Source organism: Anser cygnoides, chromosome 1, assembly GCF_040182565.1.
Source record: "Anser cygnoides isolate HZ-2024a breed goose chromosome 1, Taihu_goose_T2T_genome, whole genome shotgun sequence".
NCBI lineage: Eukaryota > Metazoa > Chordata > Aves > Anseriformes > Anatidae > Anser > Anser cygnoides.
In genome coordinates, this window is record NC_089873.1 from 60,181,531 (window position 1) to 60,203,739 (window position 22,209).

A 22,209-nucleotide genomic window follows, 5' to 3' on the forward strand; every position below is an offset into this window, starting at 1 on the left:
AGGGAGGAATGCAAAGGTATACAAACAATGCCCTTACCTATGTAAGTTTTTGTGTATTTGAAATGCAGACACACACACAAAAACACAAATATACACATAGCCATCGGAAAGTTAACCAGAATACATTTTCTTATTTTTCGTGGCAGCATAAGCTTTTTTGTCTGCTAACCCCTCAGTCACTAATTCACATTCTTTTAAAGGGAAAAAAATATGCTTCTGTGCTCTAGTTTTAAAATGCAAAGGTATGATGTTATTTGTCACCATGCCCAAAAAAGTCCTTACTCGGTAACTTTGCCAGAAGAGGGAGAGAGAGAGAAGGCAAATGCTCCCCCAGCTGTTTCCTGTCTACAGTGTCTGTGTAATGTAGATAAATGTGAGGATTTTCTCTAAATCCCTCTTCTGTTTGCTAAATCTCACTGTCACTGCTAAAATCAGAGCAGATAGAGCCTGCGCAATGGAATAAAGTCCTCAATATTGAAATGTGACATTGCTCTCAACATCTCACATCTCTCTGGATTTCTTTTTTCTCATCATTACTGCTAACAAATTCATTTCCAGACTTTGCACTTTTAAGAAGCAATGGAAAAAATCAACAGTCTTTCAACACAATTAGTTAAGTGCTGCTTTTGTGATTTCTTGAAGGTAAATCTTTATTACTATTTCAAATAATTTTTTAGTTCTATTTTACTGTGTATTGTCTGCTTCTGGTTTGAAGAGTATTCTGCACTTTTCAATAACATTATTTTAGTATTGAGAATTATTTATAAATTGCTGAACATGCAATTTTATGTGATCTGGAAAATGGCTGTATGTAATAGTTGCAATTACATAGATAACTGTAAGGGTAAACTATTGCAGATATATGTCTTAAATGTCACTTCTATTCAGAGAACTTCACAATATTTCAGTTATGTCATTAAAGGGTCCAATTACATCATTGTCTATATTGTTAATTAATGCTTTTGGACAAGAACTTTTAGCTATTTTCTGCAGGTGCAGGTTTTTATAGGAAAATAGGCATTGTACACATGTTAAGTTTCTGCAGTTTTAATATACACAATTATAAATAAAATCTTCATGCTTTCACACTGAAACTTTTAAGAGATGTTGTCATTGCAGCAATTTTCTGGCAGTATTGTTGCATTTACTTGGATTTTTTTTTTCTTTCATAAATTAAAAGTAAATTTGAAGTTCTGTTTGTTTTCTACATTAGAACCCAGCTGCAACTCTTGCTGACCTTGCATATTTGTATAGCTTAAGCAACTGTATATAAAGAAAATGGAAATTCTTCTACATGTTCTTCTCCAAGTTTTCCCTTGTAGGGAGGGCTGCTTCAGGAAAGTTTGCATATGAAGTTTCATGTTATGACCCTAGAATTTCTACTCATTAATATAAGCTGTTGTTAGGTAAATTTGGCTTCAGAAGGTGCATTGACCTCTGTTTCTGTCAATTGGCCCTAGTTCAACTTTCCATTATCAGCAAATTTATATCCTTCAAGAACTTTTTTTTTCTTTAGTGGTTTGCAAGCACCCTTATGCAGTTAACAGAGTTCTTTTTTAATTGTTTAGGGCCTAATTATTTTTTTAGAATGTCTTACACTTAAAGACACTTATCCCATTCCTTAATGTGACTTAGAAGAGCAGGTCTATAATTGCAATGGATGAAACCATTCTTTTAATGTACAAACAGGCATCCTTTCCAATGTACTTGAAAGGTGAAGATGACTTTTTTAAGGTTATGAGCAAAGCATTAAGAGATATAAAAGTAATATGCTGGTTGCTCAGCTGGTGCATCCTGCCAAGCTTCCTTGGAAGCAGGGGAACATATTGATTTAGGTTAAGACGTAGCCCTGATTTTTTTTAAATCAAAGTTAACAGTATTTAAACCTTGATCCATTCTGAAGTACATATGCTTTATAAATTTATAATAATTGCTAGTTAATACTATTACTACATACTAGTTACTTCTCTTACTATGACTCAATAATTAGACCCAACAGCTTCATATCAAAATGAATATAACTTGATTTTTTCTATAGCATATACTATCCATAAAAAATTTTGCCCACCTCTAGATATTTATAATTATTGTGTGTGTCCTTATATGCTATTAAAATGACCAGGGATGTGAAGAATCCTTATGCACAACTTGTGCCAAATGATAGTTTTTACTAAGAAGTGGACCTGTATATAAGAATTAAGATGTAAAAGAGATGTAGAGTGTTCATATATGACATTCCTCTGTGGTGCCACTCTTCTGAACTATTAAAAGAGGAATGCAGCAAAAGCTGGTTATTTTACTAAAAAAAGAGGAAATTCCAGCTGTGAAAATATGGTCAGTCATTCTATGCAACTAAAAGAAGTGCTTAACCAGGCTCATCCTGAACCTGTATTCAATTTCCAAATGTAATTAGATTCTTCAATAAACCCCACCCACATGCCAATGCATTTTCTTTTTAAACTCTCAACTTTCTAGTTAGACTTGGGACACTGCAAGTACTCTGCCTGTTTGCAAAGGACCTGAAGCAATATTGGATTACAACTTTGTATTTTCTTAAGAATATTCCCCTCAGACATAATGGGAACTGTGATTTTACCACAAACATATTGAATCAACTAATGTTATGTTTAATTAAAATGATGAGGTAAAGTTAAAGTCTTAAACTATGTTTTGGAATTAGTTTTTATTAAATAGCACTTGATTATTTTATTCTTTAAAGAAAGATTGAGCTGTAGAAACATGTGCATCTACCCCCCCCCCCCCCCCCAATAAAAAGTTTTTACTTGTTTGCAAGTTCTTGACTGCTTTTAAATTTGAGGATAAAGTGTAGAAATTCTCTGTGGTTTATACTGTGCAGCCTTTTTGGCCTCCACTAAAGGAAAAACAGTTGATAATCTGTTTTGTTGTAGTTCAGTGCTGATATTTATCTTAAAATGTAACCCAGCTGAAAAGACTTAAAAAAAAATACAAAATTGTTAAATGTCTAAGATTTATGTTTATTTCTGGACCAAGTTATACAAGAACAAACTGTTAAATACATAATGTTCTTGTATTTATAATGTCTTTCAGCCTTCTGAGCCTGTGTGCTAAACAGTTTTCTGCTTTACCTCTTCAGAACTAGGAACTGGGAACCATCTTAAACTGCAGGTGCATCACATTAATCTTAAAAATTAAAAAATATGGCAAGGGAAAAAAGAAATTGATGTTGTTAAGATATGGAATCATTACAGGAAATAATGTTGTGTGTTATCATTATTCATTCATCTGACCTTCCTCCATCTGCCATTGAAGTCATGTCCATGCATTAAAACTTGTTTTTTTTTTTTTTTTTTCCATGACAAAGTTGGCTAAAGACTGTTGTGAATGGGAAACTAATTATTCTTTCTTTTTATGATATATCCTGAGATTAGATTTGCTCATTATTTTCACAGTGGAAATATTATCAGGAAAAAAGGGGGATACATTCTGACTTTCTAATTTTTCTCTTATTCAGTTTTGACTTAAGTTGAAATAGGGGACTCATCCAGCTAGATGCTAAGATCCCTTGCCAAGAAAAAAAGAATTCTTGAAAATTATTGACTTAAACTAGAGAAAGCTCAATACCCCACTGAATCAGCTTTCATATGAACAGACAATAGATAGTTTCATCAGTTTTTCAAAAGTTTAGTGAAGAAAATTTGGGGAAAGAGTCCCTGAAACCCTGAAAGAAACTTCAGGAGATTGATCACGTTATTCCAGTTCTTTGCACTTGTCTATTAATACAAGCCAGTTTTAAGCCAAGCAATAATGATTTGTAACTTCTTACCTGACTGCAACACTAACATCAACCTTGCAATAGAATGAAATTAAATGCAGATTTACACCCTTTAAAACTAACATTTTTGGCAAATGACCTAAATCAGTTCAGAATATGAATTAAGCACATTCTTCACTGTCTCGATACTGAATAGAAATAGATTTTCCTACTATTTAAAAAATGCTATCTTATTTGACATGTTGATATACATTGATACAAAAGGAAGTAGACAAATGGAATGGTGTAAATTTACACCCACTAAGGATTGACCCTTCTTCAATCATAAGTCCAGGAAAAGAACAGTTTGTAACTAAATGTTAAGTGAGAAAAAAAATCATCACCTGTGTTCACACCTCATAGACAAACTTGACCTAAGCAGACAGTGAAAGTATACCTGTTTCTATCAAATACAAATAAAAGTCCTTAACTAGTTCTCCTCTTAATTTCTTGAATGCTTCCAAATGTTTACTTGCTAGTAATAGAGGACAGGAAGAATCATTCAGTGTGGTCCCCTCCTCTGGAAGGTCCCACATGACCTCATCTGTAAATTTAGCAAGCTCTACCTTAAAATGTCTTTTGTTTTGTGCTCGTATTTTCATTTTTCAGGTGTCTGGAGAACCACAGAATTCTAATAATTAAAAAACCTCTTCCTCTTGGGCCAAATTTTCTTCCATGTGATTTACAGCCATTTATTCTTATGCCAGTGCTCCAGTGCTGTTTTCTAAGTTTAAATAACTTGTCTGTCATATACCACCTCCACATCCCCTAGTATATTGGCAGACAGCTGTCATATTCCCTCTTAGACTATCTGGACCCAAACAAAACAATTCAAGGTTGTCTAGTCTTCCTTACCCTAATAGTTCTAGGCTTCCCAGATCCCTTTGCCTGTCTATTGTACTATTCCATATCCTCCCTTGGCAAGAGCATAAATCATAGTTCCTACAACATTTTCTAACTGCCTGTGAATGTGAACCAAGACCACTCAGTAATGTAAGTCATCAGTTTGCAAAATGTATATACTAGAATGTGTAGAGTTGCAACCTCATGGTGAGGCCTACCCTGATACTGTGTTTATTGTCTAACAAATTACAGTGCATATGCATTCTCAACTCCCAAGGGTGCAGGAGTAATTTTCTTTAGGACTCTGTTGGGAAACTGACACAGTACTTTTGCTTCCTTGGCAGGTGAAGATGCATACTGTGTCCTACATTCATTTCTTCTACCTTGGCCTGTGTTTGCTTACCTTAACCAGTTCTGTTGCTGCTGGCCCAGAAACGCTGTGTGGTGCTGAGCTGGTTGATGCTCTTCAGTTTGTATGTGGAGACAGAGGCTTTTACTTCAGTAAGTCAACCTTTTCATTCAACTCCTAAGCTTTTCCATGTAATCCGTTAGAGTTTGTAACTGCTCTAAGCAAACTTAGGAATTATCAAACCAAGCTGCCAAGTGTCACTAGTATCCTCTATCTCAGAGATGCCCAAGTCTTCAATGACAATGAAGACTCAGTAAAGAACAGAGGTGTACCCATGATCAGTCTCAATGAGATTTTGATGCATTTTACTTTTCAGACATGTCATTGTTTTTAACTGCTTCCCAGCTGCTGCTATCCCACCTGCTATGTTACTGCTTTCTGCTGACCTGCCACTGAAATTAAGGGAATAAAAGGATACACTAGACCCAAGACATTCATGAGGCAGAACTGCATGTACCTATTATGTCAGATGACTCGTAAACAGTTTAAGTACACATTGTATCATATTAAAACACACAAAGCTTCAACATGTGGTTTGAAAAAAGAAAAGCTGGAAGGCAGTAAGCGGAATGATACTGCATCCAAGTATCCACATTCTATATCAGTTAAGTACAGGTGAAGTAAAATGCACTCACGATGAGATAATAAAGAATAATTCCACTACAGATGATAGATAAAGTCTGTAATAGTGTGGATACATTGGTATTTGAATAACTTTTTGGAGCAAGACCTATACTTGGAAAGTAAACATCACAATACTTTTCTGCATTTTAGATTGTGCAAAGCTCTTAGTAGCTTCTTACAAGTGTTATCAAAATCAAGAAGTACACAATTCATAAATAATGAAAATCTATTTCTAATTATCTGCTATATGTTATTCATATATCATACAATTAATGAAACTTGTAGCTCATTCATTTAACTCATTCATGAATATACTAATCCAAAACATGTACGAATTTGTGCTCTTAGAGCCTCTGATTTTACTGTGTTTTCTCTGTGTTTACTCCTAACAATATGGTGTAACTGGTTATTCTTGTCTAAAGTTATCTGTCTTTCAGGACCTCAGTTCCCCTTCAAAACAAACAAACAAACAAACAAACAAACAAAAAACCACCACCTTTTTCAATCCTCATTTCATCCTAATAATTCTTGCCTTCCAAGATATCGCTTTTGTTTTTCTGATCAGTTTCCCCCCACACCATTCCTATTCATTTCTACTCATGGAGTTATTGCTTTCAAGATTTTTCTCCTTGCTTGCAATAAAAATAGAATTGAGGAAATCCAGATTCTTGGACCTTCAATTTACAGAAAATCCAGATAGTCTCTACAAACAAGTTGCTAACTTTTTCACTTTCTTCTTCAGACTTTCTATTAAAGTTTACCCTTTGAAACTGGGAGCCTTAGTTTTGTATATACACAATAATTCATTAAAGAACCCTTCTTTTCTGTATTCAATGTGTTAGCTATCAGAAATCAGCATCTGCTCTACAGTGCTGCTTAACTTAGCATGCTGATGCTGTACACAGTATCAAAAATACTAGAATCTCTCGTAAAGCAATTTACATTTTTCTACCAGTTCTTTATTTGTTCATCTGAACACCACAATCTCTTGCATTTATCAGCAGCTGAGTTACTCTTAATGGGCTATTTGAGTAGCCTACATATACTTTCTTTTTGTAGTTAGAAGGAATGTAATGGAAGTCTTTCTTCTCCTCTTCTTGTTCTTACACCAGAAAACAATGAAACAATATATCATTAGAACAGAAGAGCATTTTTTTAACTGTGCATGTATCTTAGACGTTTTTCCAGTCATTTGTCTCCTGGCAAAATGTCTGCCACTTGTTCAGAGAACTATCACACTTGTTTACTGCAAAAATGGCCGGTACTGCCAAACAATCTGACAACAATTCTGTGTACTCTTTGTGTTCCTCAAGATAAAAAATTGTGAAATGCTAATTATCAGCAAAAACTCTCTTTGTTTTCAATCTCAGTTGTTCTAAACTTACACAACTTGTTTCACATCTCTACATTCCCTGAGCTAGATGACCCTTACTTGAAAATACGAAGATGGGTTTCTGAAGTTTTAAAGGAGTTCAAAACCCCTCCAATGCTGAGTTTTGTTTGGCATCAGTAAAGGCACTCTAGGTTTCTTTGATGTGTGCCTACCTTCAGAGTTTTCACTTGAAATTAATGCAATTGTTGACACCAATTTTACCTTATTTGGTATGGAGACCAATGGAAGATTTTACAAATGAATGACCACGGTGTTTTAGGAAAGTCTTGTATTTAACAGAATGCAATCACAAGATTCCATGGGAATTTTATGAAGATTAACGCAAGGTTGTTGGGTACTAAGTAATGTGTGCCTCACGCCTTACTCTACTTCTGATTCATGAAGTAGTCATTTAATCTGTTTTAGCCTTTATCCTCTTATTTGTTAAATCTTAATCTAAAATACAGAACCATAGAAAAGTAAAGTCCAGTAACACTGTTGTGAGGATAGCAAGTTTTTTTACCAAATATACTCCAGAATACAACGTATTACTGGAAGCTATAAATGTTGCTCTGTTTCATGGTACTTTAAAAAAGACTACATCATTTGCAAAAGTAAAAATCCAGTGAACCTTTTTCTTTTACAGTGAGGTGGATGTCAATTTAAATTGCATTTTAAGCCTTCTATTCTCATTCTCTTGTTCCTTTATATAAAGTATAATCAATGGTTACGTTTGTCTTTAACTCACTCAGGAAATAGCTGTGAGAGAAGGTTTTCTTCACTAGAGACTCCAAATATAAAGAATACCTTTTGGCTGAGGTGGAACTCCTGGTTCAGATTCAAGGTCAAAGCTTCTGACTATTCTTTGGGAGTTGTGGGTGGAAACAAAGATAGAATTAATTGTGTTACTTTATGTTGAAGCTCTTTACTCCACAACCACAAGACTACATCTAGTGTTAGGACTAGAATATTTTTTTTTCTTTATATAGTCTACTCTGCCCATGAAAACTAACTTCCTAGCTATAAAAGGAAATTCTTCACAGATTTTGAAGAGATGCCCCAGCTGCCTCCCAAACACAAAGACAATTATTGACTTCAAGTGGAAGTCAAAAGCTGTTTCTATCACTCCTGTTTTTCATTAGGTGGACTAGCAAGGAGTATTTTTAAAGTTATTTAGGGGAGGACACTGCAGAAATCCCGAAACAGAACATCTGCTTTTTCTCTTGGTCACAATTAACTCCAGCCAGCACTGGCTATTTCTTGGACAGCTTCTTCCCCCTCGCAGAATTCAGCCGTGAAGACAAGTTTTGTTGCCACCCATCTAGCAACATCTCTCTAGTAGAACTTCTGTCATTAAAGTTCCCACGCATTAGCTTATGTTAGGAGAAGTCAACCAACAGGGAGCCTGGCCACAGCTTGCTGTTCCTTGTAGCTGAACCTCCAAAAGAAAACAAGTGGCTACACTTAGACACAACTCTTCTCAGTTAATGCTCCTTCAATATCAAAAACTGGATTTAACAGTCATGAAACAAAGTGGGATGCCTGCCATGTTCATTTGAATGTTAATGCCTAGAAAGGTCTACTACCCCACTGCTATTACAAAAAAGAAAAGAAAAGAAAAGAAAAAATGCTGAAGGCAAAGAATGTAGGAAAAACTGAAAGTACAGATTACAGAAAACATACAGAAAAGACAGCTCAGGAAGGGGACAAATTTTGCTTGAATAGTCTAGTCTTATCACAAGAATTTACTTTATATGTTAATCAAACAAGAGATTAAAAGATTTTTTTTCTTCATACAAGTTGAATTTGATAGACAGTCATTCATTCTAGCTCATGTTGTTTCCTGAGAAAAGACAGCAAGTGTAGTTTGCTCTAAGGAGTATATGCTATATTCTTTTTTATCCAGTTATTTCTCCTTTGAAAATATGCATTTTCCTTTCCCACTAAATGGATACTACTTTAGCTAACAGTACATGTGAATGCCAATAAAGAAATAGATTTCTTATTTCTTTGGATATTTTTGGTCATTTTAATTTCTAAAGGCCAGCTTAGATGGCAATAGTTATTTGAAGCAATGGCACAGAGAATCAATTTCATGAATTAAAAAAAAAAAAAACTTAAAAAATGAAAAAATACTTTGGGCTTAAAGAGCATCCTCTGAAGCACTACTTGCATAGAAAAGGAAGAGCTGAATTTAGATACCTGACACCATCTAGTTCCTCTGATATTCTTCAGATTGTGGAGAATAACCTGGCACATGCTTCCATACATACAAGTACGAATCTCATAAAAGACACAGGCTTTTCTGGTTTCAAGAATAAGGCTCACAGTGTCAACTGCTTTGAGGATGAACCTGGACATATTTTTACTACTTATTAGTAACACTAAGACCATCATAATTGTGTAGCGTCCTTGGGAATATCCCCAACTGTGAGCAGCATAAAAATACTCAGTTATAATCATCAGAAATCTGGAAAAGACAGTGAACATAACTTTGAGCAATTAGAGTCGTCATGGAATCTTATTGCTTTGTAGAACTAACATATCTATGGAGGAACTGCTGCCTTACAGAGGAGGAAATAAGGGGCCTAGCAACAGGCAATCTTGTTGCTTCTTCCATTTCCCTTTAACTAACTACTTCTTGTTTACATTGGGAATTCTGCTTTTAAGATGCTATTAAAGTTTTTAGGCTTGTCAAACCTATCATTGTAATTACAAGAGATGGCATGGCACTCAGTTCTTTAACTACTCCATACCTGTAGGAATTATGAGTCATTAGCTCCTCCGTGTGTCCCTGATTGAAAGGAACGTTAATGTTACCAGCCCAGGAGTGGAGTGCTGAAAAGTTGCAGTAGACATAGTCTACAGTTGCAGTGACAGTCTTACAAAACTCTGCAAAGAAATGCTAATCATCCTGGCCATGTTCGTGCAGGAAGATCTGAGAATGTTTTTAAGTTCCTTAGTCTGGCTACGTGCCCCATCCATGTCCAAATCTTGTAAACATGGAAGACTTCAATGTAGTCCTCAACTTTTATCCCCAGGTTCCTTATGTCTTACAGGAAAGCTTTAGTCTGGAAAGGAGCTCAGGCTGGCTTTAGCCAGGTCCAGATGGCAACTGCTCAGGGAACCAGAAATACAGGCACGGTTATCGACACAAGTCTGTGGCTGTGGCATCCAGAGTGATAATCACTGTATAGTCAAATAACTGACATGTTTGCTCTGTTCCCCCCTGTAGTAATCATTGAGGAAATTCTTGGAAAATATGCCGGTCTTTAAAAGAATTTTGTCCTTTTTTACCGCATTAAGAAAGGCTAGGAAGTGTTAATCTTAAGCGACCTCTGTAACAACAGAAAGAGAGGTTCCACCTACTCTTTCCATACATCAGAGAGGGAGTCTGGGAATATTTAGCCTCCAAAACAGACGAAAGTTAGTCTTTACATACAGTTTTCCTCTGCAGCTGGTTCTTCTCTGGTCTCCAAGGATTTCATTAGGAGGGACTGCAGTAATAATTATAATTTTAAATGAGCTGAGTGGAAGCAAACCATTGATCAAAATTTCATACTGAAACATCTCTGCAAGAAGTCCCTACTACCAAACCAAGTAAGTACAGGTCCTCCAGACGTTAAATGTATGTATCCTTGTTAGCTGTTAGACATAGGAGATGCTAATGCATTTTATGATGTTTGCCTTTATCTATGCAGTAGACCAAGTTTCAAATTTGGTCTCAAATAGCAGAAAGCTGTTATATGACATTTCATTCCTTAACTGCTGTTAGCTATATGCATATTTAATACAATGTTTAGTCTCATGTTGCATAAAGTCACTCAAAGAAGCACTTGGCAAGATCAGCATTAATTCTTGGCATAGCTGCCCCTCTTACTTTTCCACTGAATCTTAAATACCAAGAAAAACCCTTCACTGACTCCAATTCTGGCATATACTTTAAGTAATTGGCCAAAACCTTTTCATATGGACCTCTTCATTTGTCCTGGTATTAATAACACATTTTCAATATTTGATCAACAGCAGGAACTGTCATGAAGCAAATTATTCACTTTACCAGAACCACAGTCTCTTAATTAAAACCTTTTGCATTAACTACTTCAGCATCTAGGGCAATCTATACAGAGTGCTCATTCAAAGAAGGAAGTTCATACAGCCATTTCTCTAAAGCTTATTCAGCACTTCAGCTTTTATACATCTGTTCCAAACTCTCTCACATCACTGAAAATCAAGTAGAGACTTAAAGCCATTTTCATTTCAGAGCTTTGCTGAAAAAAGATGCCCCTGAACTTATTTATAAAACCATACCCAAATGTCAACATTTCCTTATGTTACAAGCTTAACTTGATGAAAAATACGACAACACATGGAAGCAGTAACCAATGGCTAATTCATTTCTCGTTCTAAAAATTTGGACGAAAGAAAGCAATACCACAAATGTATGCTAGTTGAAAATTTTAAGCTAAATTTATCCCTGTTAATAACTGCAGTATCTTCCATGTCAAGAGGAAGAAAAGGCCTTCAATTCATACTTTTTTTTTTTTTTTTGGTGTTATGTTTCATGTAAAGTTACTGCACAAGATACAGCCCAAGTACTAGGTCGATTGTTTAAGTGACAGACACATTTCATGTTTGCTTTAGTAAATGACGTTCTGAAAGCAAGAATTTTAACACATCCATAGCCTTCGGAGAGGCACAATATATGCTGACCCTTATGTAACTGCAACTTACAGAAAATTCTAGATTGTCACTGTCAGTAAAAGTTGCCTACTTCAACCAAAAGGCACCTTAAACACTGTTTAACACACAACTTTCAGAATGATAGGAGAAATTGCTTTTCTTACTGTAAGCAAAAGTAAGAAAATTGAAATGCTATCTTTGTTTCAGCATCTTTAAGAATTAAACAAATTACACAGGTGAGCCTATCTTGTCAATTTTATCCAAGCAATTTGTAGGTTAAATTTCTGATTGCCTCTCCAATGCCAATTCCTGGAAAAGTGTTTTGGAATTCCTTAGAGAACTGCTTTGAATTCCTTTAGTAAACTTAAATTCCTACAAAATCTGAAGCAGACACAAGTCTTAGACACTTGCTGTATTTTCTGACTGAATCCAATGTACAGTCAGCTTTAATGTGTTTTCATGTTCTTGCTCTTAAAAGACAGCATGTAAGCTGTTTGCTTACCTCATACCAAATCCTTTACTAGTTAAAACTGATCAGTTTCCCTATATCATAGAAACAATACAAAGTTATACCTGTTAGGGCTCATCTTTCATATTTCTGAGTCTACAGCACATTTATCTATTTACGATCTTACTTTTGAAATTCAGCTGTGATCTCAGATTTCCCATTTATGAAATACAACTGTTGTGGAGTAAGAGAATGATGTGGAGTTTGCTGTCTGCAAACAGCAGACCCTCTCATTTCCTCATGTTCCCGTAAAGGTGTAGAAGTAGAGAATGAGTGTCCTGTTAAAGCACTACCTTTAGAAACCTATGGCCCACACCCGAATCTGAAACTATATGACTTTTTTGCTATACAAATATTTGTTTATAATGTTTGTGTCTTTGTGTGATGAAAATAAATTTGTACAAGGCTGAGTAAGCAGAAAAAAGAAGGGGTTGGCTCAGACCATTCTGATTCAGCTCAGCTCTGTGAACAAAATGGTTTTCTTCCAATAAATAAATATTCTAACAATACCTAGTAACTATTTCTATCTCCAAAGTAACACCCCAGCAGCATAAACACATAAACAGCAGCTTTTAAGGAAAGTAAATACTACTGAAAATTGTTTTGACTTCATCTGAATTTTCATTAACAGCCATCTCCTACTAAGGCAATGGACAAAATCTTAAATTACACACACAAACTCTGTATTTCACAAGTCAGTATTTAAAATAATATTTTTAAAGAGTTTTTTTTCAGATTTGAATTAAGTAAACTGAAGATTTCTTTTAGCTCAGACAAGTAGAAATGACTGGATAAAAGCTTCTTCTATTACAATGAAATTTTTATAGCTTCTTTTTGTAACTCTTCATTGATTACTTTAGGTTACATGAAAGCTAATAAGGACATCTATTTTAGGTTAACATTGCAAGTTTAAAATGAATACACTTCATACCTTGAAACTTCTGTAGTCAAGTAAGATGTAATAATTTGTTTCTACATCCCCTGAATTCCTGAATTACTAGTCAACAGGTCTTCCATGAAAAAACTTAATTTTTCCTACGTATTTCAAGTTTTATGTTTCTTTCCATTAAAGTTTCCAGCCTTTCACAGACATATTTAGTTTGGCAGGAAGAATCTGGTGACTCATAGACTGAAGAGATTTGAGAGCAAGCTACTGAAAATGTATCTAATTTCTTCTTGTGTAATTTGGGAGCAAGCTACTGATAGTATGTCTAATTTTCCTAGTTTAATCAGATGTATTATTGGCAAATACATGCCCTGAATAAAAGACATGTTTATTCCTGAAATATATAGCTAAGATTAAACACAAAAACACCATCCATACTTGATTTTAGAACACTTAATGTTTTTTTTTCTAATTGCTTCTGGCATTATACTCTAAATCTATGGGCACTGAATGAAAACAGAGATACTGCTGAAATCATTTGCATTATGACCTTATTTACATTTTTAAATTCAAAAAAATGAAGTTATTCCTTACTGACTTTTTTTTTTCTTTTTAAGGGAGGATAGAAATGTAGGAAGAATAGGTGATGTTATTCCTCTGTGATTCATATGGAGAAGGATAGAGGAATTAGAAAACCTCTCATTTGCATTGTATATTGATGATCATATTGTTTCTTTCACTTTTCAGACAAAAGTTTCTTTTAAATTCAGTTCTTTCTAGACAGTCGGTGACAAACATTTAATTTTCATTTATCAACATACAGACTGAACCTTTTTGAGGGATCAAGATTAAAAAGAGCTTGATCCGATACACATGAGGAGATCCTGGTTAACATTCATTCCATCTACTTTTAGGCTTTTAAATGAGATATTGGAGTTAGGAACCCGCTCGAGCTTATTCTAGTCTGTGAAAGGAGTTTGAAACTTTCAGAGCTTTCTGTAAGTTATAGATATGCCATAGAACATGCCTGTTCTTCTCTGCTAAATTAAGTAAATAAGCTATAGTAACTGCATCCTTAAATTAGTTAAGTTAATTGAATATGGACCCTCCATTAAGAGCCTACATTTGGTGGTATTAATCTATTTACAGCCATACGTCAGCAAACCCTGAAGTGGAGATAAGGGTGCACTCATATGGACCAGATTTCAGATCAAAGCAAATCCCAAGCTCATTTTAGCTACCATGATATAATGCAATTCAGCAATGACACGGAATGTACTTCATGCAGGTTACACCAGTTAGGCTTGCACCTTTGGCCTCCTTTAAGAACTACCAGGTCATTAATTTGACTAAGTGTGAATTCTGCTGGAGACTGTACTCTACTTTGATACAGTAAAAAGGAAAAGCCTATCTTTTCTTTCTTGATATAATAGATGGAATATACTCTTACACATCATAATAAGTAACACACTTTCTTATTTTATTCCTGCATCATGAGAGAAGGTACACTTATCCATGCATAGATAATGAAGCAATTTTTTACACTGCTGTTCACACTAATTCATTCCTAGTCCTGTTAATATACGTGGCCTAGCAGTTTTCTAAGACATTCAGAGAATAATAATATTTAAAACCTAGAGTGACATCTAAACATGAAAATCGTAGGTCTTTAATGATGCAATTTCTCCATTAGAGTGCTGTGCCATAAAGTACCATGATGGAGAAAGAACACAGAATGGTGTTCAAGTACTGTTTTGAGATTCTCAGTGATAAAGCAATTTGAAAATTTAAACAATAGCTATTGATGAAATATTGAGCTCAGCTATAAAAGAAAATATATGACTGAAATAGATAAGACAGAACCTTGCCTAAGGTAGATAGACATCCACTGAGTTGAATTAAGAGCACAAAAGTTCTACTTTTCTTGCTTGAGTTACTCTCTTCATCCAAGGCAATGGAAAAACAGCATAGAATCACTCCAAAAATAATTGCATTCCATGACCTTCTTTAAAGTTAAAATTTCCAAACTAGCTATGAGGGTAGGAGTTGTACTTCAGGTTGTTTAGATCTTGAGAAACTATCAACTTGTATTCTTTTAAAACATTCAGAGAACAGGACAAAAAAAATAAACAACAGAAAGGATGATTTATATTTGGTATGAAAAAATAGGTATATAATTTAATTTCTTTCAGGTTAGCCTTAATATTACGCATTGTACCAGTTAGTCTGGCTTGAGGGAAAGTGAATAGAAATAAGGGTAGTGTTTCCACATTGTTCTCTCACTTCACAATTATGCATTGACTTCCACATCTAAAAATCACGAGGGTTGATCTTGTAATGAGATACTCATATGAATGATTTCCATACACTTATAAAATTCTGCCTTTATTCAAGGAATTAGATACAGTAGACAATATAGCTATCCCAAGATACAACTATTTCAGAAAGTGGAGGGGTCTAAATAGTATAATCATTCAAAAAACAGTAGGAAGACATTTTCATGTAATTTGACTCTTATTTTTCTTTTTACAAACAATGGAATAAAATTCTACAACTGTACTTCCAATGGCTTTAAGTGACCTACTATAATTTTGTTACGTAGTCACTCTATTTTAGTCTTTGAAAGCAGTCGTAGTTGATACTGTAAGAGACAACTATTTCCTATTATCATCAAGATGAAACCTAATAAAATGAGCAGAAATTATAAGTGGTGATATTATTATTGTCTGCTGCTCCTTTTAAATATAAACTTATACTCTGATATTTTTTGAATAAATTAGACATTAAGCCCCAGTCAAGAATCATAGAATCATAGAATATCCCGAGTTGGAAGGGACCCATATGGATCATCAAGTCCAACTCCTGGCACCACATAGGTCTACCCAAAAATTCAGACCATATGACTAAGAGCACAGTCCAAACCCTTCTTAAACTCCAACAGGCTTGGTGCAGTGACTACTTCCCTGGGGAGCCTGTTCCAGTGCACGACAACCCTCCCAGTGAAGAACTTTAGGAATTTTTATTTATTTATTTTATTTAGTATGTGATGCTAATAATCTAGGCTGGCCTTGTCCAGGGCTTTCTTCACTTCACAATCCACAGTCAAGAATCAATGGATACTAACTCAAGGTTATCTGCTGACTTAATTGGCTTTGGCTCAATGCATTGAGGACAGTGTGAGTTAATTTGAGGAATTATCCATGTTCACTAAAGAAAACATTGATCATTGATTTTCCTAGGTTTTTTGGCCATAAGCACCATTGCACCACAGATATTTTCCCTTGACTGTATTCAAACCAGTCATCTGTTTTTCGTAGGAACTACCGGCTGAACTTTTGATATTTTCCCCTCTGTATATAATATAACAAATAGGGTTTCTCTTATGTGATTAATAGACACTACTTGTGACTGATGGGAAAAGGGTAAATACACACACAAAAAAACTTATTTTTACCATTCTTTCAAATCAGCCTGAGAGGTTTGTAGTGTAAATTTAAAGTTCGTCTACCATTCATGCATGGCATAAACTATTAAAAAATACCAGTTCTTCATATATTAGTGCTTGTTGAGATGCCTAAATTGGTCTGGGTTTTGTGGCAGCTAGGTGCATACATCTAAAAGATTAAGGCCTTACTTTTTAGAAGTGTTGATCTATTTTCAAAAATGAATGTGAGTCTCATGAAAAGTCAGTGAGACCTTGGAGGTTCCCAAAGGCATATGAAGCAGATTTTCAATGGTTTTTAGGCACTCAAGATGCAGATGGACACTCGAGAGATTTTCAAGAGAAACTGTGTCTAACTTTCACAAAAATCCGTGATAGATGGTCCTAGACAATTTTTTTTAGACTCCTCCTAGGCAAATAACTGTGTTTTTGATCTCTTCAGTGTCTTTGGAAATAGGAGTCAGAGTCCTTAGCCAGTTCTTTAAATTTTGCTTATGGACCTTACTGAATGCTTGTGAAAAAGCTATCACTATTAAAAGCCTTTTAAAATAAGAATTGGCATAATGACTTAGCTTCCTCTCTGACGTGAAACATACTAATACGCTTAGTATGAAATCTTCTTATTTCTAGCATAAGTACGTGAAGGATCAGATGAAAGCTAATAATTTCCCAAGTGAGCTAAAAATAATGAAGGCTGAATCTGAATAAATATTCTAAGAGGCATTCTGGAACTGACAGTGGTTAAAGGGACTATAAATGCTACCTATCTACTAACCTCATTTCCAAGATGCCAAAGACTGAATGTGGATCACAAACAGTATGGGATAAAGAATGAACATGAGAAAAACAATGATCATTACATGAACTTGGAGATAATTCATATGTTATTGTTTGCTTTGTCTTCTAAACTGAAAACTATAATTAAATCTCAAAATTCTTTAGGAGTTATGTTCACAAGAGGTCTTATTTTGGAATTCCACATACTTCTGACTTAGACTCAGTTTCCACTGCAGTGACAGCATCTGACAGCATATAAATTTATTACAGTAATTCTAAATACAGTGTAGCATAAGGACTAGGAGAATCCACTTTTTTTTTAAGAAAAGGTATTTGCTTGTGTAACCATAAATAATGCAGGAGTGAATGAATTAAATGCATTTTTAAATATGTGCTGTAACTCAAGCACAAGTGCTTAATGAAAAAGCTAATGACTGGAACTGGTCCTATGAATCCCTTAAAATCAGGAGATGTTAGCCTTAATTTTGTCACTTTACACGTCCACAGGCAAATCAGTTTAACATTATGTTATAGCCTGTCATTAAATGACTACAGTCTTTTTTTTTTTTTTAAAAAAAAAAGTGTTCATAGTTACAGAGGATGCATGTTTCTTGGGAGAAGGAACAAACCATTCAAATATTTATTCCGTTTTCATTAGGTAATGGGTGGTCTTGTGCCCTAGTGATTTCCAGGATCCAAATAGTACCGATAAAACAATTAATATTTTCCTCATAAACTCTTCTAGAGTGCTCATCGCAGAAGTATTTGATTGTTGCACTCAGATAAATATATTATATCCCACAATTTCTCAGGAAATTACCTGTTTCTCTGAGCATTTATAAGGTTTTGGGTCTATTAATTGCACATCCAATTGGAAATGGCAAGGATCCACTTTGCAAAGTAATTACAAAATTTCTGCTCATGCTTTGTATGTTCAAAACAGAATACAAATGTCAGCGAATTTAACATAGAGATACAGTCACATAGTACTGTCCCTTTATATAGGGGAAATATGCTCTATCCTACCTGAACTAACAAAGCACTTTTGACAAGAGAGCTGGAATCAAAAGCAACCAAATCTTCCTCTACTTTTATTCAAGCCTAAACACCCTTACAAAGCATCATGAGCCTCTTTCTGCTGCCATTGTAGCAACAGAAATTACCTCATTTTTGAGTTGCAGAAATGCCAGACACTGTGTAGGGCATCAGCAAAGCACTGACCAGGAACAGTTTTCATTGCCAAGTGGCTGGTGATAAAAACAATTCAGTGCAAAATCATTTAAAATTTTAACTGATTGAAATCTCTTGGTCTAGAGATCTGATTTTAGATGAATGCATTATAAACAATATAAGAAATAATATAAAAAACTTTAATTTTCTTTTTCAGCTAATGTAGGAGCTGATGCAATTTGGTAGAGAAAAGCCCCATGGTTGTTCACAAAAATTCATATTGTGCTGTCATTGTGTAAACTCCTCTCAGAGTTACACACTAAGCCTTTAGCTGGAATAAGTAACTTTCTATCTTCAATAGTGACAACATCAATTAGGCTTATCCATTCATGGAAAGTCTACTGAAACTACCAATCAGATGTGAATTCATTCAAGTAATTTTATGGTGTGGATATTAGCAGAGACCACCAGTGCATTTCTCAACAGCAGCTGTAGGTATAAAACGTTTTTCATATAACAAGCTTTGCTGGTAATGGATGGTAATCTGATTTAAAAAAAAAAAAATCCACTTTGTGTGACAATTTGCTCTTTCTTCCTGCTTTCCCCACACTGTATGATGAGCACTCCAAAAAATATTGGGAAAACTGAACAACCTAACAGATAAATATGATTTTGTTGGTTAAGTCCATCCTAACTGTCCTTGACTTGACTTTTTTTTCAGACAAAGGAACTGATAGTATATTACTGCTATATTGCCAGTATAGATTTAAAAGATTTATAAGATTTTGTTAAAGTATTCTTTTTGCTGGTTCTATACAGTTTCAACAGATGGAAAGAGATGGCTAGGAAAACTAAGATCTAATTCTGTATCAACAGTAGAATTTTTTGTTTGTTTAGTGAAACAACTACAATCACAGAAATATTATAGCTGAAATAGGCAGTTGAAATCTGAAAGTCACATTGTCCTTATTTTGAGTCAGGCAGTTGAAATCTGAAAGTCACATTGTTGTTATTTTGACTCAGTAGAGAAAATACACCTTTTCTGTGAACCACCTCTACCTCTTCAGTTTACATTATATCCTCATGCCATGCAGAAAGAGGAGTCATAATGCTATTTTAAAGCACTGCTTTGAATTTATTTTAGACACGCTTGAACTCTAGTAATTTAGCTGATGGCTGTTTGATTTCAGTGCAGCCAGTGAGAAAGCAAGCAATCCAATGACCCCAAGTTCACTGAGATTACTGGAAAACAAAAACAAGGGTTTGGAAGGCCAGTGCTTTAACACGTAAAGAAATATATTGAATACTTCAAAAGATATAAAATTCTTAGAACTGTTGGACAGGCTTCTGTGTGTGAACTTTCCTGTCCAAGCAGCATTGCTAAATACCACGACTCCAGTCAGAAGGCTGACATCATGTTGTTGTGTAACTCATAACCTCATAACTCAAAGTCACTTTCTAAAATGCATTATGTGAGCATTCAGCAGCTTAAAACCTCAACAGTCAGATGTTAAATAGCATACAATTTGTGAGATTTATTTGAAACACGAGCTTTTTATATTTTTTAGGAGAAAGAGAATGTAAAGCTTGTTAAGCCAACATTAACACTGGGAGCTTGGAGTCAAACAGACAGGAATCACTAGTATAACTGATCATTTTAATGGACAACAATAAGCTTGGGCTTTTACACTGCAAGTAGGCCAAAGTGCACCTAAATGCACACAGAAGTAAACAGCATCAGGCTCCCAAAGTGCTGAGCAAATGGTATGAGTAAATGTCCAACTTAACCTAGTATATGTTAGGCCCCACCACCACAAACAGTGGAGAACAGACACTGAGAATGTCATCCTCCTCTCCTTTTCTTCAAACCTAAGCACCTTTCCAAAGCATCAAGAGCCTCTTTCTGCTGCCATTGCAGCAACAGAAACTACCTAATTGCCATAGGCTGCAGAAATTCCAGGGCAGAAGCTGTGCAGGGCAGCAGCAAAGCACTGACCAGGCAGTTTTCATTGCCAAGTGGCTGCTGATAAACAGACTTCAGTGCTGCCAGGTATTAGTAAAGGAAGCGACATGTTCTTTGCTTCCAGTGACATGTGGCAGGCAGTATCTGGTGTTACCCGTAGCCTGTCCTTCTCAAACATCGGTGTATTGGGACTGTTTTTCAGAGACACTCTGTTGGACTCATTGACCCTGTGTGACCACAGTCATCAGTGGATGTGTTATGTAGCCACTGCCCTCTTGATGATCCACATAGGAGACCACTAACATTGTCTCTCTATGACACATAAATATATGAAATAAAGGCTTACTGTACCTCTAATGCCGCACAACATTCAATGAGTTTTGAGGCTATGCTTTCACAAGATAAGGGACAACGTGCCTCTTACAACACCATCACCTGGGAGAGACTGAATTAAAGTTTCTTTAGCATGAACAAAAGGACCTGAATTTCTCTAGTGACAATAAATAAATAAATAACCATATGGTATTTCAACACTTGGCAATAACTGCTATGTAAAGTTCAAAAGATTTCTGGACACAGATTACTTACAGTATAAAACCTGCATTCACTTGATTTCTTCATATGCTACGTAAGATGATCTTTTTGTTGCTAACCAATTTCTCATAAGTACAGAAAAATTATTTATCGATTTTGCACCCATAACAAGCAGTGAGATGTTGAAATGTCCAGGAGTATACTATTATGGTGAACATAGTCCCTTTCTGTGCAATCCATGAATCCAGAAGTAGGAATTCTGAATACTAAATGCCTAGTTGGTGTAAGCTCTCTCTCACCTTTTATATTTCAGAGGACAGATCAAGCACTCCTCTAGATAGGCAGCAGATAAAGAATAAAGCAGCTGGGAGGGCCATAGCTATTTCTAGCTCTAGCACTAGCTAACTTAAAAAACCTTGACCAAAGTGTTTTATCTGTATTTGTCTTACTTTCACCATGTGTGAAAATGAGGCAATGATGTTTATTCACCTTTCAAATGTTTTAAAATCCACTGATTAAGGTAACCATTCAGATCCATCCAAGCACTATTTTTTTAGACACTTACCCTTACATAACTCAACCACTAGAAGAGTTAAAATGTTAAGCAAAACGCCACATTACAGTGAAGGTAATAAATTTCAGGTAATAGTTTATCACACGTAGAAAGACAGTTCAGTAAATACAGTAAGAATATATCTGTTTACATAAGGGATAAAAATTGGATACTGCTTTCAAGTTAGAAGTTAATGTATGCCATACTACTGCAGAGAATCCCTGAAACCTTTTTTTAAACAATACTATAACAGTTACATAAAACTTCGTGGCAAATTAAGTAGATACCCCAGCAGGCCCCACTGCCTACTGCAAGTATATGGCACAGGGTTCATAGGCTACAGGAGACCGATTCTCCTACCCAAGCAAGTCAAACCATAACACTTCTAGGCACTGAAAGACTTTTCCTTGGATTTCAGCAGCAGCAGATGCGGGGCTGACTACACACAGAACAAAAAGAGCATACTGAAAAGAGAATGGCAGCAAAAACATAAGCTCAGATTGCAATTTATCTGCAATCATCCCTGCCTTTCACCTTAACTCTAGCTTTCTAATATTACCCTTTTCATCCGAAGATCAGTGCAAAGCTTCAATAAATTGGAAGCTCATTACTTCATGTGTGCTTCAGATTACTCTGCTAAGCAAATTGGTGT

At 35.2% G+C, this 22,209-nt stretch overlaps 1 protein-coding gene across 1 annotated transcript in view; it reads left to right on the plus strand.

Annotated features, from left to right (window-relative positions):
• Positions 1 to 318: 318 nt before the first annotated feature.
• IGF1 (insulin like growth factor 1) overlaps positions 319 to 22,209 on the plus strand; it is a 60,296-nt gene continuing 38,405 nt past the window's right edge. The window contains exons 1-2 of the mRNA XM_013181061.3: positions 319 to 642; positions 4,981 to 5,137. Of these exons, the coding sequence (XP_013036515.1) occupies positions 580 to 642; positions 4,981 to 5,137 (220 nt within the window). The 5' untranslated portion in view covers positions 319 to 579. The remainder of the gene's footprint in view (positions 643 to 4,980; positions 5,138 to 22,209) is intronic.